Source organism: Miniopterus schreibersii, assembly GCF_964146895.1.
Source record: "Miniopterus schreibersii genome assembly, chromosome: 13".
Classification (NCBI taxonomy): domain Eukaryota; kingdom Metazoa; phylum Chordata; class Mammalia; order Chiroptera; family Miniopteridae; genus Miniopterus; species Miniopterus schreibersii.
In genome coordinates, this window is record NC_138113.1 from 41,475,929 (window position 1) to 41,499,232 (window position 23,304).

A 23,304-nucleotide genomic window follows, 5' to 3' on the forward strand; every position below is an offset into this window, starting at 1 on the left:
TCCTCCTGAATTGTGTTCCATTAATCAAGGCTCCCCACCATGGGAACTGACTACTACACACTTCTGATCATCTCACCCTTCAGTAGCAGCTCAGAAATCTGCTGTGTGGTGGGTGGGGACTATTCTTTTTCATGGTAATCTTGGTAGAACTATTTGAATATTAAACTACTCATGAGTTTTTAAATAAAAATAAATTTTAAAAGCTTAAATAGAACACTTTTATTTTTATATTTATATATCTATTTAAATATAACTTTATTGACCTCAAAGGGAGGAAGGGAGAGGGAGAGAGAGAGAGAAACATTAATGATGAGAGTCATTGATTGGCTGCCTTCTGCACTCCCCACACTGGGGATCGAGCTGGCAACCCGGGCATGTCCCCTGACCAGGAATCAAACAGTGATCTCCTGGATCATAGATGAATGCTCAACCGCTGAGCGACACCAGCCGGACTACACTAAGACCTTTTAAAAAGGGAGTTGCTGGTCCCTTTAGCCAGAAGACTTTCAATGGTGTGATCTGAGCAGAAGCCAGAACTATAGTGTGTTGAAGAAAAGATGAGACACAAGATAGCAAATGAAGCCTAGTTTTTAACAAGCCACGCTGATAACTGAAATAGAGGGGGAAGGGGACAGAGGGAATAGTCCGGTAAAGAAAAGTATTTGAAGGTGGCAGTGTTTATATGATGGCACTTCTGCTGGCAATGTCCTCCTCAGAAACTGCTTCCAAAGAACTCCTTAGAAACCCTAGACTAGCTGGATCCCCATACCTGCCACTGCTTGTTCTTTTTTGCCTCACCAGCTGTCTTGCTCCAATTTCCTTCCAAGTGAGCCTTACTGATGTATCATGGGGAACAGTTCCCCAGGACCAGCCTTTTAGCAACAACTCTTGTATCTGTGTTAAATGTAGCAGGCAAAGAAAAACTGCATGAGCCATCACTTAGATGAAGGGTAGCAACTTGGCTGAGCTAATTAGACACAGACAGAGAGTAGCTGAGTTAGAGCATTTCATTAAGGTCAGGTTCAACATGTTCACATATAAAACTGAACAGATAAAATAACTACCACATGCAGTATAAGACATTCTGATACAAATTTTCAAAGAAAGAGGCTTTCAAAATGAAGCCAAGTTGCCCAAGAATTCATCAAATATCTACCGAGGCTTTTGGTGTTATGATGCTGAAATACTTTATTAAGCAAACAAAGGTGTTTGGCTTCCTCTGCAACTAAAACTAACACCTCTCACATGATCCATCTGTGTGTTCTAGAGGTATAGCAGCAAAAGAGACAACTTAGAAAATTTGAAGGTCAAGGCACTACTGCACTGTGAGAGGCAAGTGGAGAAAGATTCCAGCAAGTTATATTCCATTTATATTCAACAAAGAAGCAAAAATGTAAGGAGCCATGAAAGTCTTCTCAGATTTCCCAGACTTTAAATGTCATATCCTATTCTGTTCATTAAGCAAACTTTATAGTCTACAAAAGTTTTCTGAGTAGTTCTACGCAGTTGGTAACAATTACCCTGTCAGGTAAATTACCCAGCATTCTGGTTCATCATTCTCTTGCCCAATTGACAATCAATCCTTAAATGTTTATCCAGTCCTGTGTTAGATGGCATACCTGACAATTCAGTGCAAGGAAGGTGGTCAAATCCCACAATAGAATGCCAAAGAAAGAAATGTCTAACCACAAAGATACCACCACTAATTACAAATAGTGAGTAGGTTCCAAAGAGATTGTCTCCTAGGTAGATTTTAATAGAAATCTTGAACAGTTAGAGGTAAAGAAAAAAATATATATATATATATATTGTTAATAATTGGGTCAATAATAGAACATGACACAATAGAACATAGCTAGAAATTTTTGTACATATACATTCATAACACAAATCTAGTCAAAAGGAAATGCATAGAAAACATAGAATCTTTAAAAATTATGTACAAAGGATGTTCTTTATTACTTTATCAGTTCTAAAATAACATCTTCCTTTTAAAAATTTTAAGACTGGAACAACAGATTATTTCCTTCACTATTGCAAATACTGCAAATTTAACAGGAAAGAGCTAAGTATTAATATAATTTTTCCTTATGTTTGAACTTAAGGGAGAAAAAAAATAGATTATAAATCTCATTTGACCTGATCTTATAAAAAGTCACTCCAACAGTCTTCAGTCCTGCTGTCTCCAAGTAGATTTCCAGGGTAGGTTTGCGTCATTGAGTCCACCCATAATAGGCTGGATAGGATAGTCCATAGTAAGTGCCAGGACACCACCTTTGATTCTGCACTACTTGACTGGCATTTGGCTGTACATTCCAAGAGTACCTTCTTTGTGAATAGTCCTCTCCGGGGGGGCCAGGAGGAGGGTTATGGCCTCTCTGGTAAACGTTCTGATTCTGTGAAAATTTTCTTAAACAAAACAAAAAGTAATAAACTATTATTAGTTTTAATAAAATATATAAGCTTTGTAAAATAATACATGGATCTGTTTTCTACCTGTGTGACCTTAGCAGTCAAATTGCTTAACTTTGGGTTTCTTATCTCTTTATACAGTTAAATTACCTACCATAATGTCTCAGCACTCAATAGTTTCCCAGGAGCCTTTCCACCTTTTTCTATAGAGATAAAAGCCCGTACTATTCTAATCAAATACTTTCTTTCCAAGTCTGGCAGGCTGACATAAAATAAAACAAGCTATTTATTTCTGAAAACATAAAACTGCTTTCACTTTATAAATAAATACATATATAAATTAACTATAAAGTATAGAAACTCTAACCATGGTACATGCAACAAATCTAGAAAATTAAGATTTAAATTTGTCTCAAAAACAAGATCAGTAAATCTAATATAATCACACAAAAGAAAATTTGAAATTTGAGAAAAAAAAAAATACCCCGTCCCCCTGACTCTCCATCCTACCTAATCTAATCTGACTGGTTAATATTTCCTTTTTGATCTTTTTCCCCTACCATTTTTTTTTTTTTTTTTTTACTGTTTTATTTACACTTATCATAAGTGAGCTATCACTTTCCATGGCTTTATAAGATGTCGTAATATGGACATGATTTACCTAGATATTCTTCACTGTCAGAAATGTAAGCTATCTATTTTTTCACTACAATAAATAACGCTGGGATTAACATCTCAGAACATATTCTACTGTGTTCTGAGTACCTAGTCAAGTGTCTGATATGTAGCAGGGAGGTTTGAGAAATGTGCTGAATGATGAAGTGAAAATAACTTTTTCCATATTTTGAAGTATCTCCTTAGTCTCAGCGTGGAATTATCAGGTAGAGCATTTTTTATGGCTATTAAAATTATTTTTCAAAAGGGCTATACCAATTTTCAGTGCCACTGGCAAAACAAGCAACATTTAAAATTTTTGTTTTAATTGAATTTGAGAGAGAAAAGGAGGGAGACAGACAGAAAACATAGATGTGAGAGAGAAACACTGGTTGGTTGCATCCCATATGCACCCTGACCAGGGATCAAACCTACAACCTGGGCATGTGCTCCTGACTGGGAATTGAACCAGCGACTTTTCTGTGCACAGGACAATGCTCAACCAACTGAGTCACACCAGCCAGGATGCAAGCAACATTTTAAAAAAAGGTTTACATCTTCTAAAGATGTTAACATCCCCCAGCCGGGCGTGGCTCAGCAGTTGAGCATTGATCTAGGATCCAGGAGATCTTGGTTCAATTTCCGGTCAGGGCACATGCCTGGGGTGCAGGTTCGATCTCCAGTTGGGGGCGTGCAGAAGGCAGCCTATCAATGACTCTCTCATCATTGATGTTTCTCTCTCTCTCCCTTCCTCTCTGAAATCAAGGACGATATATTAAAAAATTAAAAAATAAAAATGCTAACATCATCTTGAAAGTGTTTATAATGTGCTAAAGCACATTTTTACTTCATGTAGTAGTCTACAACAATCCCTCTGAGGTAGGTATTATTAAAATTCCCATCTAGTTAATGAAAAAATAGAAATTTAAAAATCTTACCCAAGATCACACAGCTAGTGAAGGGCAGACCAAGAATGAAAATCCAGGTTCAGCCTAACAACCACTGGACTTCTTTATCAAAAAACATTAATAGGCAAGAACAGAACCTTGCTATTTTAACTGTCCTGAGGTTTTTTCCTATTTCCCAAGTGAAAATACTTTTGTGATTTATCTGTTCAAATCCTTTGCAAATTTCTCTACTGGAATTTTTACTATTTTCCCTATAATTTGTGCTTATCTCTTTAAATAACAACCTTCCTTATTCTGAAAATGATACCACCATTAACATAGCCAAGGAATGCAAGATCCTTTTTCATAGTCACATCAAATTGTTGGCTTAAACTAAGTTTAGAAACAATGAAAATTTCTAAGTCCCTTTCCCAAATGCCTCTGAAGACTCACCAATTCTCCATCCTATACTTGATTTTTCAGCCCTAAATGCAAAATATGAAGAAACAATACCTCCTAGTTAACACTGATCAGCAAGAAAACGTCAATTCCTCACCATTATTATAATGTGTTTGCATTAATTTATAATACTCTTCACTTCTATTTCAAGTCTAGAAAAAGGGAAAGCAGAGATACCTTACTGACTGCTGTAAATCTTGGGTCTGGGTGTGGAAATGCCGAGAAGGTCTTGGGTAACGGGTCCAATGCACGTTATTCCTAGGTCCTTGGTGAACAGCATTATTAGAGGTATGGACTGGTTCCATCATATATGGTGAGTATTCAAAACCACTTGATCTGGATACACTGGAATTCCGATCCCTCAAAGAGAATGTTTTTTACATACATTACTGGTCTCCAAATTTAGTAGCCAATTTAGTGTCTATATTTTGGCCCATGAAAATCACAATCCTATCCTCCCCTCCATTGCTATTGGTTTAGGTTTCCCTGAGCAAGTAAACAAGCTACAAGAAGAATGCGTTATGTGTAACTTAATGACATAAAAAGAGATCTCCCTAACTACAAATTTCACATGTAAAATGCAACTTACCTTCTGATGGGACCATTCTGAAGGTCTTCAATGTAGTTTTGTCTTTCTATGCAATGTCCTCGGCATCTATTGAATACTGAGGAGTGGAATAACTGTTAGAAATAACTGTACAAAAAGCAAATCTTTTCCAGAGAAAGCAAATCAGAGCTGAAATCCACTGACTAATTATTCAGGCTGTTATATCTCAATATTTCCAGATACATCCCTGAATACACTTTTGGCAAAAAACTATCTTATGTCAGAACAAATGAATTACAAACTTATTTTTTTCCAAAATTTGAGAAATTCATCTACATTTCCACCTCCAACTTTTATAAAAAGGGAAAAACAGTGATAACCTCATACTTACATTCAATGGCATCATCTGGCCTCATGCCTTCCACATCAATCAAATATCTAACAAAACAACATACTTTGAGTCATTTATATATAAAAATAAAAATAAAGATTTTTCAGAAAAGGTGCAATTTCACTTACAAATATAGATATAAAAATCCTAAGAAATATCAGCACATCTAATCCAGTAATTATTAAAGGACGATATACCATGACCACAAAAAGGCTTTATTCCAAGGATGCAAGCATGAGCCAACTTTAGAAAACCTATTAATAAAATTACTTACATTAATACAACAACTTAATTACTTAATAAAAGAACAGAAAATACAGAACCAAACTGGCAGATGTTAAAAAGGTATCCGATAAAATACAAGTATGACAGAGTATTTACCAGGAATCAACAAAAAGCGAAAGACAAATTGGGGGGGAAATATTAATATTATATCTAAAAAATATTATTTAATCAATTGTATGGGCCAGAAACTTAGGAGTCACCATCACTGCCAGCAAATTCTTTCTTACCCTCATTTTCAACCTACCACCAATCCTAACAATATTACTACATATCTCTAGAATATATCCACATCTTTTCACCAAAATGACCACCATACCTTGGACCAAGCCACCTTTATGCCTCAATTTCTACAAAAGCCTCCTAACCTGTCTACTTGCTTCCACGCAGTGCCCCTGAAGTGTATCCTCCACTCAGTACCAAAATGTTAGGTTGAAATGCAAATTAATTATGTTCTACACTAACCCTCAAAGAAAGAGTTCAATGATTTTCTATTACTCTTAAGATAAAGTCTAAAACCTTAAACATAGGCTTGCATGATCTAGCTCCTACCCAGTCTTCCAGTTCTATTTTAATGCCCTATTTCCCCCACGGCCTAGCTTCCCTGGCCAGTTCCTCCAACACAGCATATGCTTTCCTGTTACAGGGACTTTACTGTTCCTTTACTGTTCCAAACTCATTGCCCAGAATTCTCTCCCCGATGCCCCTATCTTGTTAAGACCCGCTATTCCTTCAGATATCAGAACAAACCTCTCCATGAAAAACTTCTCTAATCTCCATGATGAGGTTAAATTCTCCCTATTAATATGCTCTCTTAATCCCATGTCCCTCTCCTTCTTGGCACTTGTCAAAGTTGTAATTCTATATGCATTTGTGTGATACTTGAATAGCTACTCCCTCTCTAGACTGTTAGGATCCACAAAGCACAGGCCAAGTCTCTTTGCTCACAAAGCCTCACAAGTCTTTTTGCCAGCAGAGTGCTTACATGTAACAGGTGCTCAATAAATATTCTTTGAATAAACAACACAAATCAATACACTGTAGCAACATTCACAAAAGAGCATAAGGGCATAAACTTTTTGATTCAGAAATTCCATTCTGAGTGAAATTATCTCTGAGACAATAGCATATACTTTCAAAGATGTTCATAGAGGAATGTTCATTATTTCAATGTTGTATAATACCAAAATCTTCTGATTCTTATGTCTATGAGTAAGCAAAGGCAGCCTTTTAAAAAAAAATGAGGTCTCCAAATACTTTCATAGGAAGATGTCCACCATTATTAAATTATAAAACAGAATGTCTAAATATGATACCATTAAATTACACGTATATGCTTATATCTGCAGTTTTAAAGTCTGCAAAAACATGTACTAAATTATTACTGGTGGTAATCTCTGGGTGGGGGCAAGATTGCTTTCTACTTCATACATTTCTATACTGATTGCATTTTTACAAATAGTTTATATTACTATTTAAATAAAATAACTTAGACATGGTCTGCCTCTTGGGGTTGGCAACTCACCTGCAGATGAGGTAGCCAGTCCTGTTTAAACCATGGGTACAGTGGACACCAATAAGTCTGTCTATAAAGCAGGGAATATAGAGTTAAATAAATAAATACCCTAAAAACAAAGTGATACAATTTTCTGAAGAGTAACATTTTTTAGTTACCACACTATCACTACCTGAAAATAAATAACTCTGAAGAGAAATGGGTGTTTTTTCAGCAACATACTATAAAGGATGATCTAATACAAAGTCAAAATTCATTGACCTGGGAAATTCCGCATAGCCCCAATTAGACGCAATAGTGTAAACTGGGGAAGGCCTGGTCAGGTACTTACAGTAAAACTCCACTGAGACAAACTCATTTGTCTTAATATAGAATGTTCATCAGCAAATAATTTAACTATTGAAAAAGGGAGTTAAAGAAAAACAAAAACTACTATTCACCTCTAAATCCCCATACCCTAGCACTAACTAGTTTGGCTCAGTGGTTAAGAGTACTGGCCCGCAGACTGAAGGGTTTCAGGTTCGATTCCAGCCAAGGGCATGTACCTCGGTTCCAGGCTCGATCCTGGCCCTGGTTGGGCACGTGCAGGAGGCAACCAAACAATGTGTCTCTCTCCCATCAATGTTTCTGTTTCTTTCTCTTTCTCTCTCCCCTCCCCCTTCCACTTTCTCTGAAAAGCAATGGAAAAAATATCCTCAAGTAAGGGTTAAAAAAGAAATACTAAATAAATAAATCCCCGTACCCTAACAATAAACCCAAAAGGCTCTCAAGTGTTTACTGAATCAATTTATTTTGAGTCCACCAGGTCTAGGGACTGGGTTGTGTAGGATCTCCCCCTCATTAGTGAGCCTGGTATTTGTGGGAGGGGCTTACAGCACAGGTAGACAAATGGACTGTAAGCCAGGTATGGAGACCACTATGGCAGGGAGCACTGCGGGACACAGTGATGTCAGCACCACGCAAGCAGACCACCAACATGGGTGAGCCTAAGCAGCACACTACACTTGGTGTAACGTGTGCATGATCAAGGTTTACAAACATGTTCTCATGCACTCATATGGATCTTCTGGCTCTCACAGGAACAGATAGAACACTGTGTAACAGTTCCACACAAAGGAGCCTGGACACAGTGAGTAGGCCAGCAGCTTCACCCTAACACCTTAAGAGGTAATGTTTCTTTGAGTACAGTTTATACAAATAAGATAATTTTACCTCCTCTGTAGATGCTGTGGTTATCACAGGAAAAGTCCAGTCTCTCAAGATTTAAAGTATAGGGGAGATCTGTGACCAGGGCTTAAGATATTTAAGAACTAATGCCTACATTAAGCAATCAGGTAATAGTTTGAAAATGTATCTTAAAACCCACTGATCCCATCTCTCTCTTTCTTCCCATCCTCTATTTTCCCATACCCATCTCTATTCTTTCTTCTCTACTCCGTTTATATATATAAATACATATAAACATATATATTTGCTACATGTCAGATTTACGTGGACAAAATGAACACTTTGTCCTGTGGGTGTGTGGCTTTCCAAGGAAAAAAGAAACCTCAGTCTTAAAATGTGGCAAACACCATGTTCCTTCTGATAGTTAGATACCAGAAAAAGGCAACTGATTCTTTAAAACTGAGACACTATTGAGATCTGCTTCCAAACAGAGTAAAGTAGATCTTAAAGCAGGAAAAAACAACAACACAGGCCTTTTTAAGTTCTTCCTGTTTAAAACTAAGAATAAGAGGTGGTCATGACCTTTTTTACTTGTGCCCAAAGTGGAAAAACAACAGAAATATTTTAAGTACAAATGAGAAGGATGCAATCCCACTAGTCCACTCCGTTTTATTTGCTTGTAGGGGGTCTGTCTCGCTCTAAACCTTTGCCTTCTGTTTTCTCTTTTACCCACTCTAAGATGTAGAGATTCTAATGTTTTCTTCCACCCACCACTCACCTCTTAACCAATAAATAACACAAAAGAACATATTAATTTTATTATATATTTCCCATTCAAACACCTAAAAAAAAAAAGAGAGATAAGCTAGTTCAGTTCATATTTCTCACTACACTTTCCAAATGAAATTATTTATTTGTAACCTTAAAAGAACATACATCTTACGCTATTACCACCATCTGATATGTCCACATTATCATATACAATAGGCCTAATGTAGGAACTGTTAAAAATATTAAAAATCCCCAACCTAATTCAAAATGAACACCGAAGTTCAGGTAAGAAAAAAAAGAACTCACCATTATCTTTATTTTCTTTCAAAAACCCATTAACAGCACGTTTGAATTTTAAAATAGTGTCGTCATCAGGCACCTGATGCCCAACTGTATAAATTTTTAAGTAAGGAATAGTTTCTGGTAAGTCCTATAAGGAAAAACCATTAAAATGTATATTATTTCATTTGCAGGGGAAGAATTAAAAATTAATTAGAAGAGCCAAAATATAAACCAAGAGGTAATAAACTTAGCATATTAGTAATTCTGATAAAAGAGCCATTTTTTCCAAAGCTGCTTCAACCAAGAAGCATCACTTGATTTTCATTAGTCAACAGGTATGCAAAACTGAAAGCAAAACTCATGTGAATGAATGCATGTATAACTAAAAATTGCATAAATAATTCTACCTAATATTTTACATTTCAAGGGCCATAAAGCAGCTGTGATTTAAGTTTTTTGTGTTTTTTTTTGAGTTTACAAAGTCAGAATTTATTTCTATTTAAAAATGCTCAAGAGACTTAAGTTTAATAGAGTCAGAAGAACTTGGAATTCAATTGTGAAATAGAGCAAATTTCAGGTACTGTTGAGAACTTGGTGGGAGAAAGTAGATATTGATAAAAGCCAGAAAAAGTTAAATGAAAATTCTGTACTTCTGAATGTAACAGAAAAGTATCAGTATGAACCTGTGATATATTTTATATAAAGGTCATCAGTTCAATTCCTGGTCAGAGCACATGCCTGGATTACGGGCTCGATCCCCAGTAGTGGGCATGCAGGAGGCAGCCAATCAATGTTTTTCTTTCTCTGTCTCCCTTCCTCTCTCTCTCTAAAATCAATAAAAACATATTTAAAAAAACAAAAACAAAACACTAATCAGAAAGAATGTATGTACCCCAATGTTCATAGCAGCACAGTTTACAATAGCTAAGATCTGGAAACAGCCCAAGTGCCCATCAGTAGATGAGTGGATAAAAAAGCTGTGGGACATTCACACCATGGAATACTACGCAGCTGTAAAGAAGAATCTCGTACCCTTTGGGACAGTATGGAAGGACCTGGAGAATATTATGCTAAGTGAAATAAGCCAGGCAGAGAAAGACAAACATCACATGATCTCGCTTATACGTGGAATCTAAAGAACTTAATAAACTAATGAACAGAATAGATTCAATGACATGGAAGCATAGATGAGACTGACGAATGTCAGAGGGATGCAGGAGGGCAGGTCGGTGGAGGGGGAGAGTAACCAAAGAATTTATGTGTGTATATGCACAACCCAAGATCACGGACAATGGTGGGGAGAGGGACTGGGGAGGGAGATGGGACGGGGTGGAACGGGTCATTGGGGAGAAAAAGGGACATCTGTAATATTTTAAACAAAAATCAAATTTAAAAATAAAATAAAAAATAAAAAATTGATCCAAAGTTATAATCCAAAAAAACAACTATACAAACACATTTCCTAAATGTGACCAACTGAAAAAGTAAATGAACTGATGTCCTATCATCATGACATGTCAGGGGCCACATTGAGAAGCTCCTACTAGCCAAAGATAGGACCTCAGTTTGTGCTGCAATAAGAATAACTATAATGGAGTCCCTAATGAAACAAACAAACAAACAAATAAAATCTAACTAGTCATCACTGGAGGATATTGGTGAATCGATTCATTATTTTGAAAACTGTTAAAAAAAAAGGAAAGAATCATGCCTCTACAACTGGGCAACCAAATAGCTGATGAGGGGAAAGCTTTTGTTAAAAATATACCCAACTAATAAATGAAAAAAGAACAAGACAATTCAGCATTTTTGAAGTCCCAAGTGAATTAATGGATTTAGGTATCAATCATCAGTGACTGCTACTATTACAGGAAGAGGCAATCACTTATATGTCTCCATGGAAGAACACATCACCACCTATGAAACTGTCTTGCAAAGAATTAAAACAAAAATAAAAAACCAAGCCTGGATCTGATCAAACCTCTAGGTCCAACTACAATTTTTTAAAAAAAGGACTGAAGATTATGTTAACAACACGTGGGGACACAATCATCAAAATCATGTGAGACAAACTACCTAGTTTCTCCAAAAAATAAAATTCAAGGAGGGAAATTAAAGAAAAGTAAGAGAGATATGGAGGGAGAACCTATAGATTAAATAAGACTTCAGAGACCTACAATCAAATGCAAAGTGTGGACCTTATTTGGCTCTAACTCAAACCTTAAAAACAATTTTTTAATGAGATTGAGAAGACAACTGCAAATCTGCATGCTGAATAGATATTTAATATTAAAAAATGATATTAAGGAATAAAGTCCTATATTTTAAATATACATATACATACCAAAAATGTACAAGGTAAAATGATATATCTGGGATCTACTTCAAAATAATATGGAATGGAGAGAAACAGGTAGAAGTATAGATGAAACATGGTATCCGTTGATAAATACAAAAGCTGAGTGAATTTATGGGTGGACAACAAACACCCACAGTATTATGTTTACTACTATATATGTTTAAAATTTATGATAATTGTTTCAAAACAAGACGACACTGTGGAAAATAGTCGGCAGATTCTCAAAGGATAAACATAGAACTACCATGTGATCTAACAACTCCACTCCTACCTATATATATCTAAAAGAATTGAAAGCAGGATTTGAACAAATATTTGTGCACCCATGTTCATAGCAGCATAGTCCACAATAACCAAAGGTGGAAACAGTCCAAGTGTCTGCCAATAGATGAATAAATAAAATACAGTATATACACTCATGATTATTCAGCCATAAAAAAGGAATGCCATTTTGTAACATGCTATACCATGGATGAACCTTGGAAACATTATGTTTAGTGAAATAATAGAGAAAGAAAGACAAATGTATGAACATTTATATGAGGTACCTAGAACAGGCAAATTCATAGAGACAGAAAATAGAAGAGGGAGCTAGGGCTGAGGGGAGAGGAAATTAGGTTGTTACTGTTTAATCGTTAGTGCTTTCATTGAGGATGATGAAAAAGTTCTGGTTATTGACAGTGGTGATGGTTACACACATTGTGAATGTATTTAATGTTTGTGAATGGTTAAAATGATAAATATTATGTATATTTTTTCACAAAAAAAGAGGAAAAACTAAATTCAAGTTTTAATTCTTTCTTTTCTGAGCCTGTTTCATATCTGTAAAGTTAGTAATTGTATCATTTATTCTCTGAGCTTAGTGAAGAGTAAGCACTCAGTAGGAGATATCAGTACTACTACCACATTAGCTGAGGACTGTTGGGCAGATTAACTAAGTTAAGGTATGTGGCTAATTGCTACACAAGGATTAACAAAAATCAGGTTTTAATATTTCCCAAGGCGATGGAATTGATCAGAAGGAAGATAATTCTTTCCCACTGATATGCCACATGGGCCAACAGAACATACGGGTTTCTGTATTACATTGAAAGATTGTAGGAAAAGCATACAACTTTGAGAACAACTTGTCTTTTACTGTAATGCTTACATTTGCTCAGGCAACTGCTGAAAATAAAGGCAAAGACATAATGAATATTTCTTTCTTTTCTTTTAGGCTACTACTATTCTTCCTAAGAGTCTACTACATTTTCAAAATATAGAACATGGAAACTTATAGAATTTCTTAAGCACATACACAGCCTACTGACAAATAATAGAGTTTAATTCACGTCTTTCATTTTGAGACAGCAATTAGAAATGTTAAATTAAGGAAACCACTTGGTTCCCCTTTTCAATTGTTACCCATAAAACAAGTCATGGATTCACATTAGCATGTGATAACTACTAACTACTATGAATATTATAGTATCCGAAAGAAGGTTCTTTTCAATTAAGATTTCCATTTACCTCTGGTTTATAATAGCGGTGAGTATATGTTAAATCAATAATTAGTCCAAGTTCTTCCTTCTGTTCTTGGATTTTGTTAAAAAGATCCAAGGGGGAAAAGCGTTCTTCTGGAGCAAGTCTCCCTTCAAAACTCTGTCAGAGAGAATGAAATAATAAACAAAAAAGGTGTGTTTAAAATCCTTTCTTATATTAGCCATTTATTCAAGCCCCGTGCTGCAGACATACAATAAGATTCAAAGGAAAGTTTTCACTTTTCTGCAGTTTACAAGTAATATTACAATCCTTTCTTGCAGACAGACTGGAGGTAAGAAAATAAGTTCATGTCTATATATCTACTTGTGTTTGTTTCACATTGGTCTCCTAACCAGACTGTAAACTCCCAAAAGGCAAGCCATGTCAACTTTGCCCCATGGTATCTCCAGCTCCAAGTGAAGTGCCTATAAAAGGGCACTTATAATACTTCTTAAATGTGTATATATGTGGAGAATGCCTGTAATTGCTAAGTAGTCTTTATGTATTTGGCTTATTTGTGTACTCTGTTCCACAGGCCTTATTGGTTATTCAAGTGCCAATAACACAGGTATATTTTTGTTTTGTTTTGCTTTTAAATAAATACATTAGGTTTTCTGGGGGGGTTTTAGTTTTAGTTTATTTTTTAATTATTTGTTAATCCATACCCGAAGATATTTTTCCATTGATTTTTAGAGAGTGGGAGGGACAGAGGGAGAAGGGTGGGGGGGAAGAGAGGGGGAGAAAGAGAAACATTGAGGTGAGAAAGACACATGGATGGGTTGTCTCTTGCCCCTCCTGACTGGGGCCGGGAATTTAACCCAAGATCCTTTGGTGCTTGGGCCAACGCTCTAACCACTGAACCATACCAGTCAGGGTAATACACTAGTTTTTAGAGCACTCTTAGGTTCACACTAAAACTGAGCAAAAAGTAGAGATTTCTCACTTATACCCTCTCTGCTTCACCACACACAGCCTTTCCAAACATCAACATTCCATACCAGTGTGGTACATTTGTTAGAATCAGTGAACCAACACTGGCACATCATTATCAAGTAAAAGTCCACAGTTTACGTTATGAGTCACTCTTTGCATTGTAATTCTATGGGTTTTGACCGATTTTTTTAAATACCGGAAGATATGTTTAGAGAGAGGGAGGGAGGGAAGAAGGGACAGGAAGAGGGAGAGAGGAGAGAGAGAGGGAGGGAGGGAGGGAGGGAGGGAGGGAGGGAGGGAGGGAGGGAGGGAGGGAGGGAGGGAGGGAGGGAGGAATAGCAACGTGAGAGAAGCATCAATCAGATGCCTCCCCTATGTGCCCCTGACCAGGGATTGAATCCAAAACCTAGGTATGTTGTACACGGACAATACTTCAACCAACTGAGCCACCTGACCAGAGCTGGGTTTTGACCAATTTATAGTGACATGTATTTACCCTTATAGCATCACAAAGAGTAATTTCACAATTCTAAAAAAGTCCCATACTCCAGCAACACTTTTAATGTGGCTTAATTACTAGTAGGGCTAGAAGATTCCATTTCAACATTGTTCTTTTTCAGAATGTTCCTGGCTATTTAAGTTTATTTTTCTGAGTTTTAGATTCAGCCCATTTGAGATAATGTTAAGTTTATGAATGAACTTAGGAAGATTAAACATATTTATGATGTAGAGTCTTCCACATAATATTATAAAAGTTTTAAAGACTAAATTAATTACAACAAGGCAACAATTTCTCCAGTCTCTTGAACACTTGAAGCTGATGGATAAATGATCATCTCCAGCAATCTGAACAGTAACTAATTTTCGATAAATAAGTAAGTCACAATCCTTTAGGAGGCCTTCCTTGATTAACCCTGTTATCATTTCTCCCAGTTTTGAAATCCTAGGTATTTCCTGCATGGCATTTGACACTTAACATATTCTATTTTATATTCCAGTGTGCTTAACAAATGACTGTCAAGTATGGAGGTGACTTTTCCTTGGGTGACTTCCATAAACACACAGGAAACCAATGTCACATCTGACTTCCACACAGGGATAATCCATCTTCCTAATTCTACTGAATGAATAGGTACTACACTGGGAGTGGTTATACAGCTTTGTGGTGTCTTATCAATCCCAACACTGAATGAAATCGCAAGTATACAAAGCTAGAAGAAGCTTTTTATAATGACATCATAAAGGAAAGATTTGTGGATGTGTGGAGAAAAGCAAACTAAAGAGTCCTCCTGTTTTTTTTCTCTTGCTGATGTACTTTTAGGCAAGGGGCTAAGCAGAGAACCTTGTAAAACCTCAGGAGTCTACTTTTAGAGGCCATGGAGTAGGAACTAGAGGAGTTAGAAAAACTGCAGAGAGGAAGAAGAATACAGGGAGAAAATTCACAGTAGCTGCAAATATGAAAGGGGAGTCCATCCATTCATTCAACAAAGATTTGCTAAGTATTTATTATATATCACACTATGCTTCGTGTTGGTGGATGTGAATAAGAACCGTATGTTTATCTTTATGAAATAACTAATTTTTAAGTACACAGATGAAGAGATGACAAAATAGGTGAAAAAGGAACCCTGACCTATGAGTCACAAATTAAATAAACTCCCAACATGTTTAAAGTGGACTTTTTCTAAAAATAAATAAATTATAAATAAATAAATAAATAATAAAGTGAACACTTTCTGATGCCAATCCATGCTATGGTGGGCAGTTTAATGAGACATGGAATCTCTTCACACCTTTCTTATATAGGTCAAATGCTTTCCCCACAAAAATTGTTTTTTGCAGTTTTAATGTATATTCAATTTTCCAGGATAGTAACCAAGAATGAACTTGGTTTTTATTTGGAAATCTGATAAGAACTGATCACTGTCATGAAAAGTCCTACCTCTGAGGCAATATGACCCATCTAAATCAGTCTGCATTTGCAGTTTTTGCATTCATGGTGCAAGTAACTAAAACTATTTCTTAATTTCTAGTATAGTCATGCCTAAACATTTACATATTGAAATGTAAATACACATTACTTAATTATAAATTCTTTTATTTATTCCTTGTATTACAGTTAGACCATTACACTGATTTTTTTTCTTTAAAATTAAATATGGAAGTAGGTTGTACTTATCTATGAATTTTATTTCAGGATAGTAAAAGGTGAAAGACAAAGTATGTGCAATAAAAAGAGAAAATGGAGTGTAACAGGAGTGAGAATCAGTGTTCTACACGGCGAATTCAGATTTTGGAAAGAATAATGAATTAATTTTTGCTTACCTTTTTCAAAGGAACTTTGAAAGCAATAAAACGAGTTCCAGGCATCCTCTGTCCAACTGGGAGATAGTCTTGCCACCTGTTAATACATTTTTGTTAGCCAAATTCTCTTAGCCTTTCTCCCTGCTGCTCCACTTATTCAACCCTGCCTAGTTCCCTGTCCTTTCCTTCTTCCTGTTTCCCCATCTTGAAAACAGATACAAGGCAACAGAACAATGCAAAGGTCTCAACAAATGAGGCATATCTAACACCAGAGATGGCCAGAACTTCTGTATCCTTGATAAAATTTAGCCCCACCCTAAATATTAAGGTGCCATTAATAGATACATGTTGACTGAAATAGTTTAAACTCAATTCTTTCACTTCACAGTTCATTTTTAGTCCTCATACAACTGATGCCATCAAATTCGATGAGTAGGGAACTTAGAGTTCACATTGTAAAAAGAAATCTTGATAGAAAGGGGACTGTGAACTTTACTTAGTAGTGCTAGGCGTCACCGTGAAAAGTAATATTTGAGCTGACCTGTCAGATGAGTTAGAATTAACTAAGGTTGATTCAGTGTATCTGAAGCATAGAAAGTGAGGGAAACGTGGCACAAGTTGGGGCTAGAGAAGCAGACTGGAATCTAGAAAGGACAGTCTTAAAGGCCAAGGTAAAAAGTTTGTTTTTATTTTTGATAAGTTTTTGAGTGATGTTTATGAGCAATGTTCCAATTTGCCTACTAAAAAGATTTATGTGAAGAATGGATTGGAAGGAAACAAGAGTAGATGGATATACGTACACTAGTGAGGACCTAACTGCAATGCATCAGGCAAGTTCTGTATTAGGCTGCTGACAGAGAGAAACTGATTCAAAATATTTTCGGGAGATAAAATGAAGGGGACTTGATGAGATAGCAGGTGGAAGAAAGGAAGGTCTGGAGGAATAAAAGTGTTCACTGCACATATAAGCAAAGTCTCAACATTAATCATTCGAACCTACAGAAAAATATCTCTCGAATGAGACTTGTGAGGAAGCAACAGTATGTCCTTTGTCTTTCCTGGAAACAATAAAAAACCAACTTTTTCAGTTAAAAGTTCAGCGGTACTGGTGGTGTTTTCCACTCAAACTTGGTACTTATTATTAACATTTTCTGTGTCAAAATACCACAACTTCTGTGATTAAGGGGGACTCTATTTTGGTAATGGGCCCCCAAAACTGACAGACCCATCACGTCCCTCCGCATTTGACCCGAGCGACGACGGCCAGAGCCCCGCTTTTAAAAGGATGGAAGAAATCAGAAAAGCACAGACCGTCCCTCCCTGCTCCCGGGGGCGGAGCACCGAGAGGGTCGGGCCTCCCCGCGAGGCGCGGGCCGGCCCAGAGCTCCGCGACCCCGCTCAGCAGCGCGACCCGAGAGGAAGCCCGAGCCGAGGGGAAGAGACGAGCAAGGGCCACGCCCAGGCGCCCAGGCAGGTTACCTTTCCGGGATTTGGTTCCCACCCCTCTTCTTGGCCGACGAACGTCCAGAAAAGCCGTGTCCCCGGCCCCAGCCGCCGCGGGCACGGTGCCATTGGCTCATGTGGGTCCGAAGATACCGCTCACCCAACGCCAAAAGCGCCAAAGTAGCCAGTGCAACTCCGTCGGAGCCAAAACAAGATGCTGCACCGGAAGCTCCTACACAGCAACCTACGCAGCTCCACCTCCCACCCGGCTCCTTGCTAATGCGCACGCGCCGCCGCCCGTCGTGATGACGTCACCGGCGGGCTGACTGAAAAGCGCGATCAGGGAACAGGACTCTAGTGCTGTGGCGCCCCCCTCAGCTGGCGGCCGGTAGCACAGGGCCATGAGTTCACGCACATGCCCTGCAGAGTTCAACACCACAGCACGAGGAATGAAGAGTTAAGTCCCACTCCCCCAGTCCCTAGTGAGGCCCGCCCAGATATTTTCCAAGTGCTTCCATTCACACTTGTTGTACAGTGTATATAAATATTTGTTCAAATGTGGATATTCTCCATTTTATACAAAATCAACATATTATATAGTCTACAATATACCTACAAAAATATAATTTTTCCAATTTATGTGAACATCCGTTCTATTGTTTTTAATGGCTGCATAGTATTTCTCTGTTAGCATGCACCATTATTTATATAACCAAGCCAATACTGATGGACTGATGGTTGGTTGCAGCTTTTTCTCCTCTGTTACAGGCAGGCTGCAATGTGAACATCATAAAGATGTATACAACCATATCAAATTCCTATAAGTAGAATTTCTGGTATGAAGGATATGCAAACTTAAAATTTTGAAAGGTACTTTTTAATTACCCTCCAAAAATAGTGTGAACCTATGCTCCCACTCACAATGAAACCTTTATTGGGTTCTTATCATGTACCAGGAAGTATGTACTGACATTTTTTTAAATGACAAAAAATAACTGAGAGACAAGAGTAGAGCTCAAGTCTTAACATTTCCATACACTATCATGCGTAGAGATCCATATGTTAGAAAAATCTCAGTTCTGCTATAAGTGAAACAGAAAATAACAGCAATGTCCTAGAGTAGGTCTGAAGGCAGATTAGAATACCAAATTTCAGATTAAACTGTAGGTAATTATAACAACAAGTTTTTTTGGTTTTTTACCTTTTAGTTTCTAATTTCCAAAAGTACCTTATATACACTGTTACTAATCTTCATAACCATTTGAGATTTAGGTCAACTGAGGATCAGAAAGGTCAGTTATTGAATGAATGAATGAATGAATGAATGAATGAATGAATGAAGATCACTAGTAAGAAGATCACTAGTTTTTTTAAAAATGTTTTTATTGATTTCAGAGAGCAAGGAAGGGAGAGGGAGAGAGAGAGAGAGAAACATCAATGATGAGAGAGAGTCATTGATCAGCTGCCTCCTGCACACCCCGTACTGGGGATCCAGCCCAAAACCTGGGCATGTGCCCTAACCAGGAATCAAACCATGACCTCCTGGTCATGGATCGACAAATCAGCCACTGAGCCACACCAGCCGGGCTAAAAGATCATTAGTTTTAACATTTCTGGGACAATCATATTCTAACCAAGTTTATATCCACAAGCACTTAAGATTCTGAAAATTTCCACATAATTAAAAATAGGTTAATATTAGTAAATTGCTATTTGAAAAAGATATGTAAGTTAGCACAGTACAGTTTGCAAACATACAGTTAGCCACATTCAAACTTGGTGCTAAAACGGTTTCCAGAAAGTATGGGACTTAGCAAAGAGTAGGCCTTTGGATGGGAGTGAATCCAACATGAGGTGAAATAGTGCATTAACAGGTATGCAGTACACTGGAATGGGAAACATAGGAGCAAAGGATATTTGGAGCACCAAACAGCTAAGTAGTTGACAGTATAAAATCTAGCAGTATCTGGTAGGGACCCAAGTACCAGGTAGGGATTTGAGGACTTCAGTCTTTAATTAAATTTAAAAATCAGGAGTAACAAAGAGTCCAGGGGTAGATGGACTGGGTATGTTTCATCAAGAAAAGTCCTACTTATCCCAATGGGTACAAAATGCAGGAAGTGGATCTATGGGACAAGACAATACCCTGACTACAAAAAGAGGACTTTAGGTCAGGATAGAGCTTGATGATAAGTTTCAGACTGTCAGACTAAACTTTATGTTCCTCCCCCTGCATTTAGGATTCTTTTAGCGGTTAAGATGATGCTGAGCCCAAAAGCTACAGTTAAATGGCTGGAACTATGGAGAGAAAATAGTTATAGAGGCTGAGAACCAGGAAAGGCCTAATTAAGGGTTTGTCTAGATAGAATTAAATGTTGGAATTGAATATTTTAACAAGTAAATATTTTACTGCTACCAGAATTTATCTGTTATAGCATAGCAAGAAGCCAAGAAGAAGGAGGAAGAAAATTCCAGGACAAGTGGATAGGGGAAACTAAGACAGATAATTAAACAGCAGTTTGCAGCCACCTAGTAAATTCTATCTTCCCTAAACCAAGGATACTTAAGAGTATATGGTTTTCACTTCTCCCCAACCAGATAGTAAATAGCTTAAATCACCCTACTCAGGGAGACAGATAACAGAAACCCAATTATGTGCCATTTGCCAACCACACCCAAGGACTGACAAAATAAGAGAATAATTTGGTATTATTTGGTAAAATAAATCTCATTTTGGTACATCAACATAGAGCTGATGATTATTCTATTGACTCTCCGCTAGGACCTTCCCTAAACGCCCAGCCTTTAAAACCCCTGAAAATGAAGGTCCCAGCCCTCTGTCCCTACACAGAGCACACCCATGTCATTCCCTTTCCCCTCTACTTCCCCCACAGGCTTGTATCCCCTAACCTCTAAGGGATTCCATGAGAATTGCAACGGGAGCAATGGTCCTTGTTTCACTGTCCTGAGTATGTTTTTGCTGCGGTCAATAAATTCTTGCTTGCTTTCTACACTTCGTCTCTTGATTGAAATCTTTCCCTCAAAAAGACAAGAACCTAGGTCTCCTCGTCGCCCCAGTAACATCTCCACACTTCCCCCAATCTTACACCAACCATCCTAACCTGCAGTAGCTATGGATTCTTTTGATTTCCATGGGAAAACAGAAAAATTAAAAAAAAGACTGGTCCGGCTTGTAGATATTTAGTATATACTGTTAGCCTCAGGTTACATACTAGTATCACGGAAGTTGGTGATCTGAGGTATGAAGCTTAGGGAAAAAACCTTGAAAAAAATTTAAAAGTTTAAGCCATATCTCTAACTGCAACACCACTCAGTATGTTTCTTCTCAGATAAGCATCATCCTCCATCTTTGGAAAAACTCATATCTCATAAAAGGAAAAGTAGGCCTATAAATAAAATATCTCTTTGGAGATCCCATCTATGGGTTACCCTCTTGTGGGCTCTTGGCATCTTATGTCATACACTTCCTACTCACTGGCATTAAAAAGCCCCCAGAAAGATTGATCTAGGCACCCCTAAAAGCTTAACATCAAGAAAAATGATTAGGTGCATAGATTTCCTCCCCAAGACCAGCTTAATCCATATACCGGTGGGGCAAATGTGGGTTTACAGTTGTGAGTACATGAAATACAGATTTTTGTATTAATATTTATTAGTTGTGTAGTATTTTCCATACGAACTGTACACTTACTTTTGACCCACCCTGTATAAGTCATTAGCAACTCAGCCATAACTCACAGTCACAAGAGTGATTAGTGGAAAAAAGCACCAACCAGGGGGCAAAAAAAGGCAACACAGGCCAGTCGGGCTGAGTGCACACATCTATCTGTTCCTTATGCTTGCCTGCACAGTATAACTCATCACAATGCCTTTTTCACACACTACTTTTAAGTTTCTCCACAAAATCCATCAAGCCAAGTTAATGATGCTTTATGTAAATAAAGTCAGCAAAAGAAAAACATGCAATATGACTTGCAATGGTAGAATCTTTAATGATACAACTAGGAAAAAACGTGGACAGAACCAGAGCATTGATACAGAGCATAAAAACAATCAATATTCTAAAAAAAACACACCAATGAATAATATAAATAAGGTAATACATAAAGTGAAAACTATATTTAAGATTATTCCCTTTAGGGAACAGAATTCATAGCAGTTGCTGCACAACCTAATGTAAATATATATATATACACACACACACATATATATATATATATATATATATACACACACATGTGTGTATACGTGTGTGTGTGTATATATATATCTGTTGTTAATGCACAATGCAACCAAAATGTGTCAACTTCTTTCTCACAGAAACTAAAAAGTCCCCATGAATCTCCTTTATCCTGTACACATTCACCTTGTCTGTCCCTACACTCCATGAATGCCCTGTCTTTCTCTAACTATTCGCCTTTTCATTTTTCCCTGGCCTTTCACCCAAGTACGGCAGGCAGAGAACTCTACAGGCCGAAAATTCTAGTGGCTGTTTGCAACGGGGGAGGAGGCTGCAGTAACTGCCACACTGGATACACGTTATGTGAGAAGGAAAAAGGATAATATGGTGACTGCCCCTCATATATAAAAGAGCAGGATGGCAGCATGCCTATGTGGCCCTGGAAGCAGAGGTAGCAAGTTATGGGCAGACCAACTGCAACCAAACACTGGAACAGGAAAGGTTTGCAGTCAGCTGGCTCCCAGCTCCTTGGTATTTGCTTCTAATGGGAAGAGTCTGTTTTGGGAAACACCAGACACTGGAAAAAAAGACCCCTGCTGCTGGAAGTGGACAGCAAGTAACACCCATGAGTGTAAGAATGCAAGATTAAAGCTTGTCTAGAGACCATGCCTGCTACGAAGAAGAAAAAAACCAGAGAAGAGAGCTCAAGTCCAGCCTGGCCCAGGCCAGCCCAGCCCAAGGCAGGCAGGGTCCAAGGAGAGCTAAAAGAGAAGAGCCTTGGGCCGCCTCATTCTCCACATTGGGCACTCACCGGGCTTCACCTTACCCTCTAGCCAAATCCCCAAAAGAGCTTTGTAATCCCTTCCCTTGCTCCCCAGAGGCTGCAGTAAATTCCCTAATCAGGTGGGCGGATATGATTCACAACTGTAATTGTGCAACCTAGATGTCCCTTTCCCTTCTCTCTTAGGATATTAACAGTACATATAATGATAAATATACATGTTCTACGATATAATCTAGAGAATATAAGTAACCACTAGCTAATTATATTAACTAATGACCATAATAAACACTGAGATTATTTCCCTAACACAAGGGCCTGGGGAAAGTGAGACTATCATATCTGTGTTGTCAATTAGCACATCTGTCTCCAGAACTCAACCATTTAGGTGATG

General features: G+C 37.6%; 1 protein-coding gene across 1 annotated transcript; it reads right to left on the reverse strand.

Moving 5' to 3' along the window:
- Positions 1-1,846: 1,846 nt before the first annotated feature.
- DUSP11 (dual specificity phosphatase 11) lies at positions 1,847-18,226 on the reverse strand. The gene is made up of 9 exons (XM_081156160.1): positions 17,965-18,226; positions 16,507-16,582; positions 13,237-13,368; positions 9,393-9,516; positions 7,158-7,218; positions 5,351-5,397; positions 5,002-5,077; positions 4,590-4,772; positions 1,847-2,409 (listed from the first exon to the last, which is right to left on the reverse strand). The coding sequence occupies exons 1-9, from the start codon at positions 18,063-18,065 to the stop codon at positions 2,214-2,216; spliced, it is 996 nt and encodes a 331-aa protein (XP_081012286.1). The 5' UTR covers positions 18,066-18,226; the 3' UTR covers positions 1,847-2,213.
- Between the last annotated feature and the right edge of the window lie 5,078 nt (positions 18,227-23,304).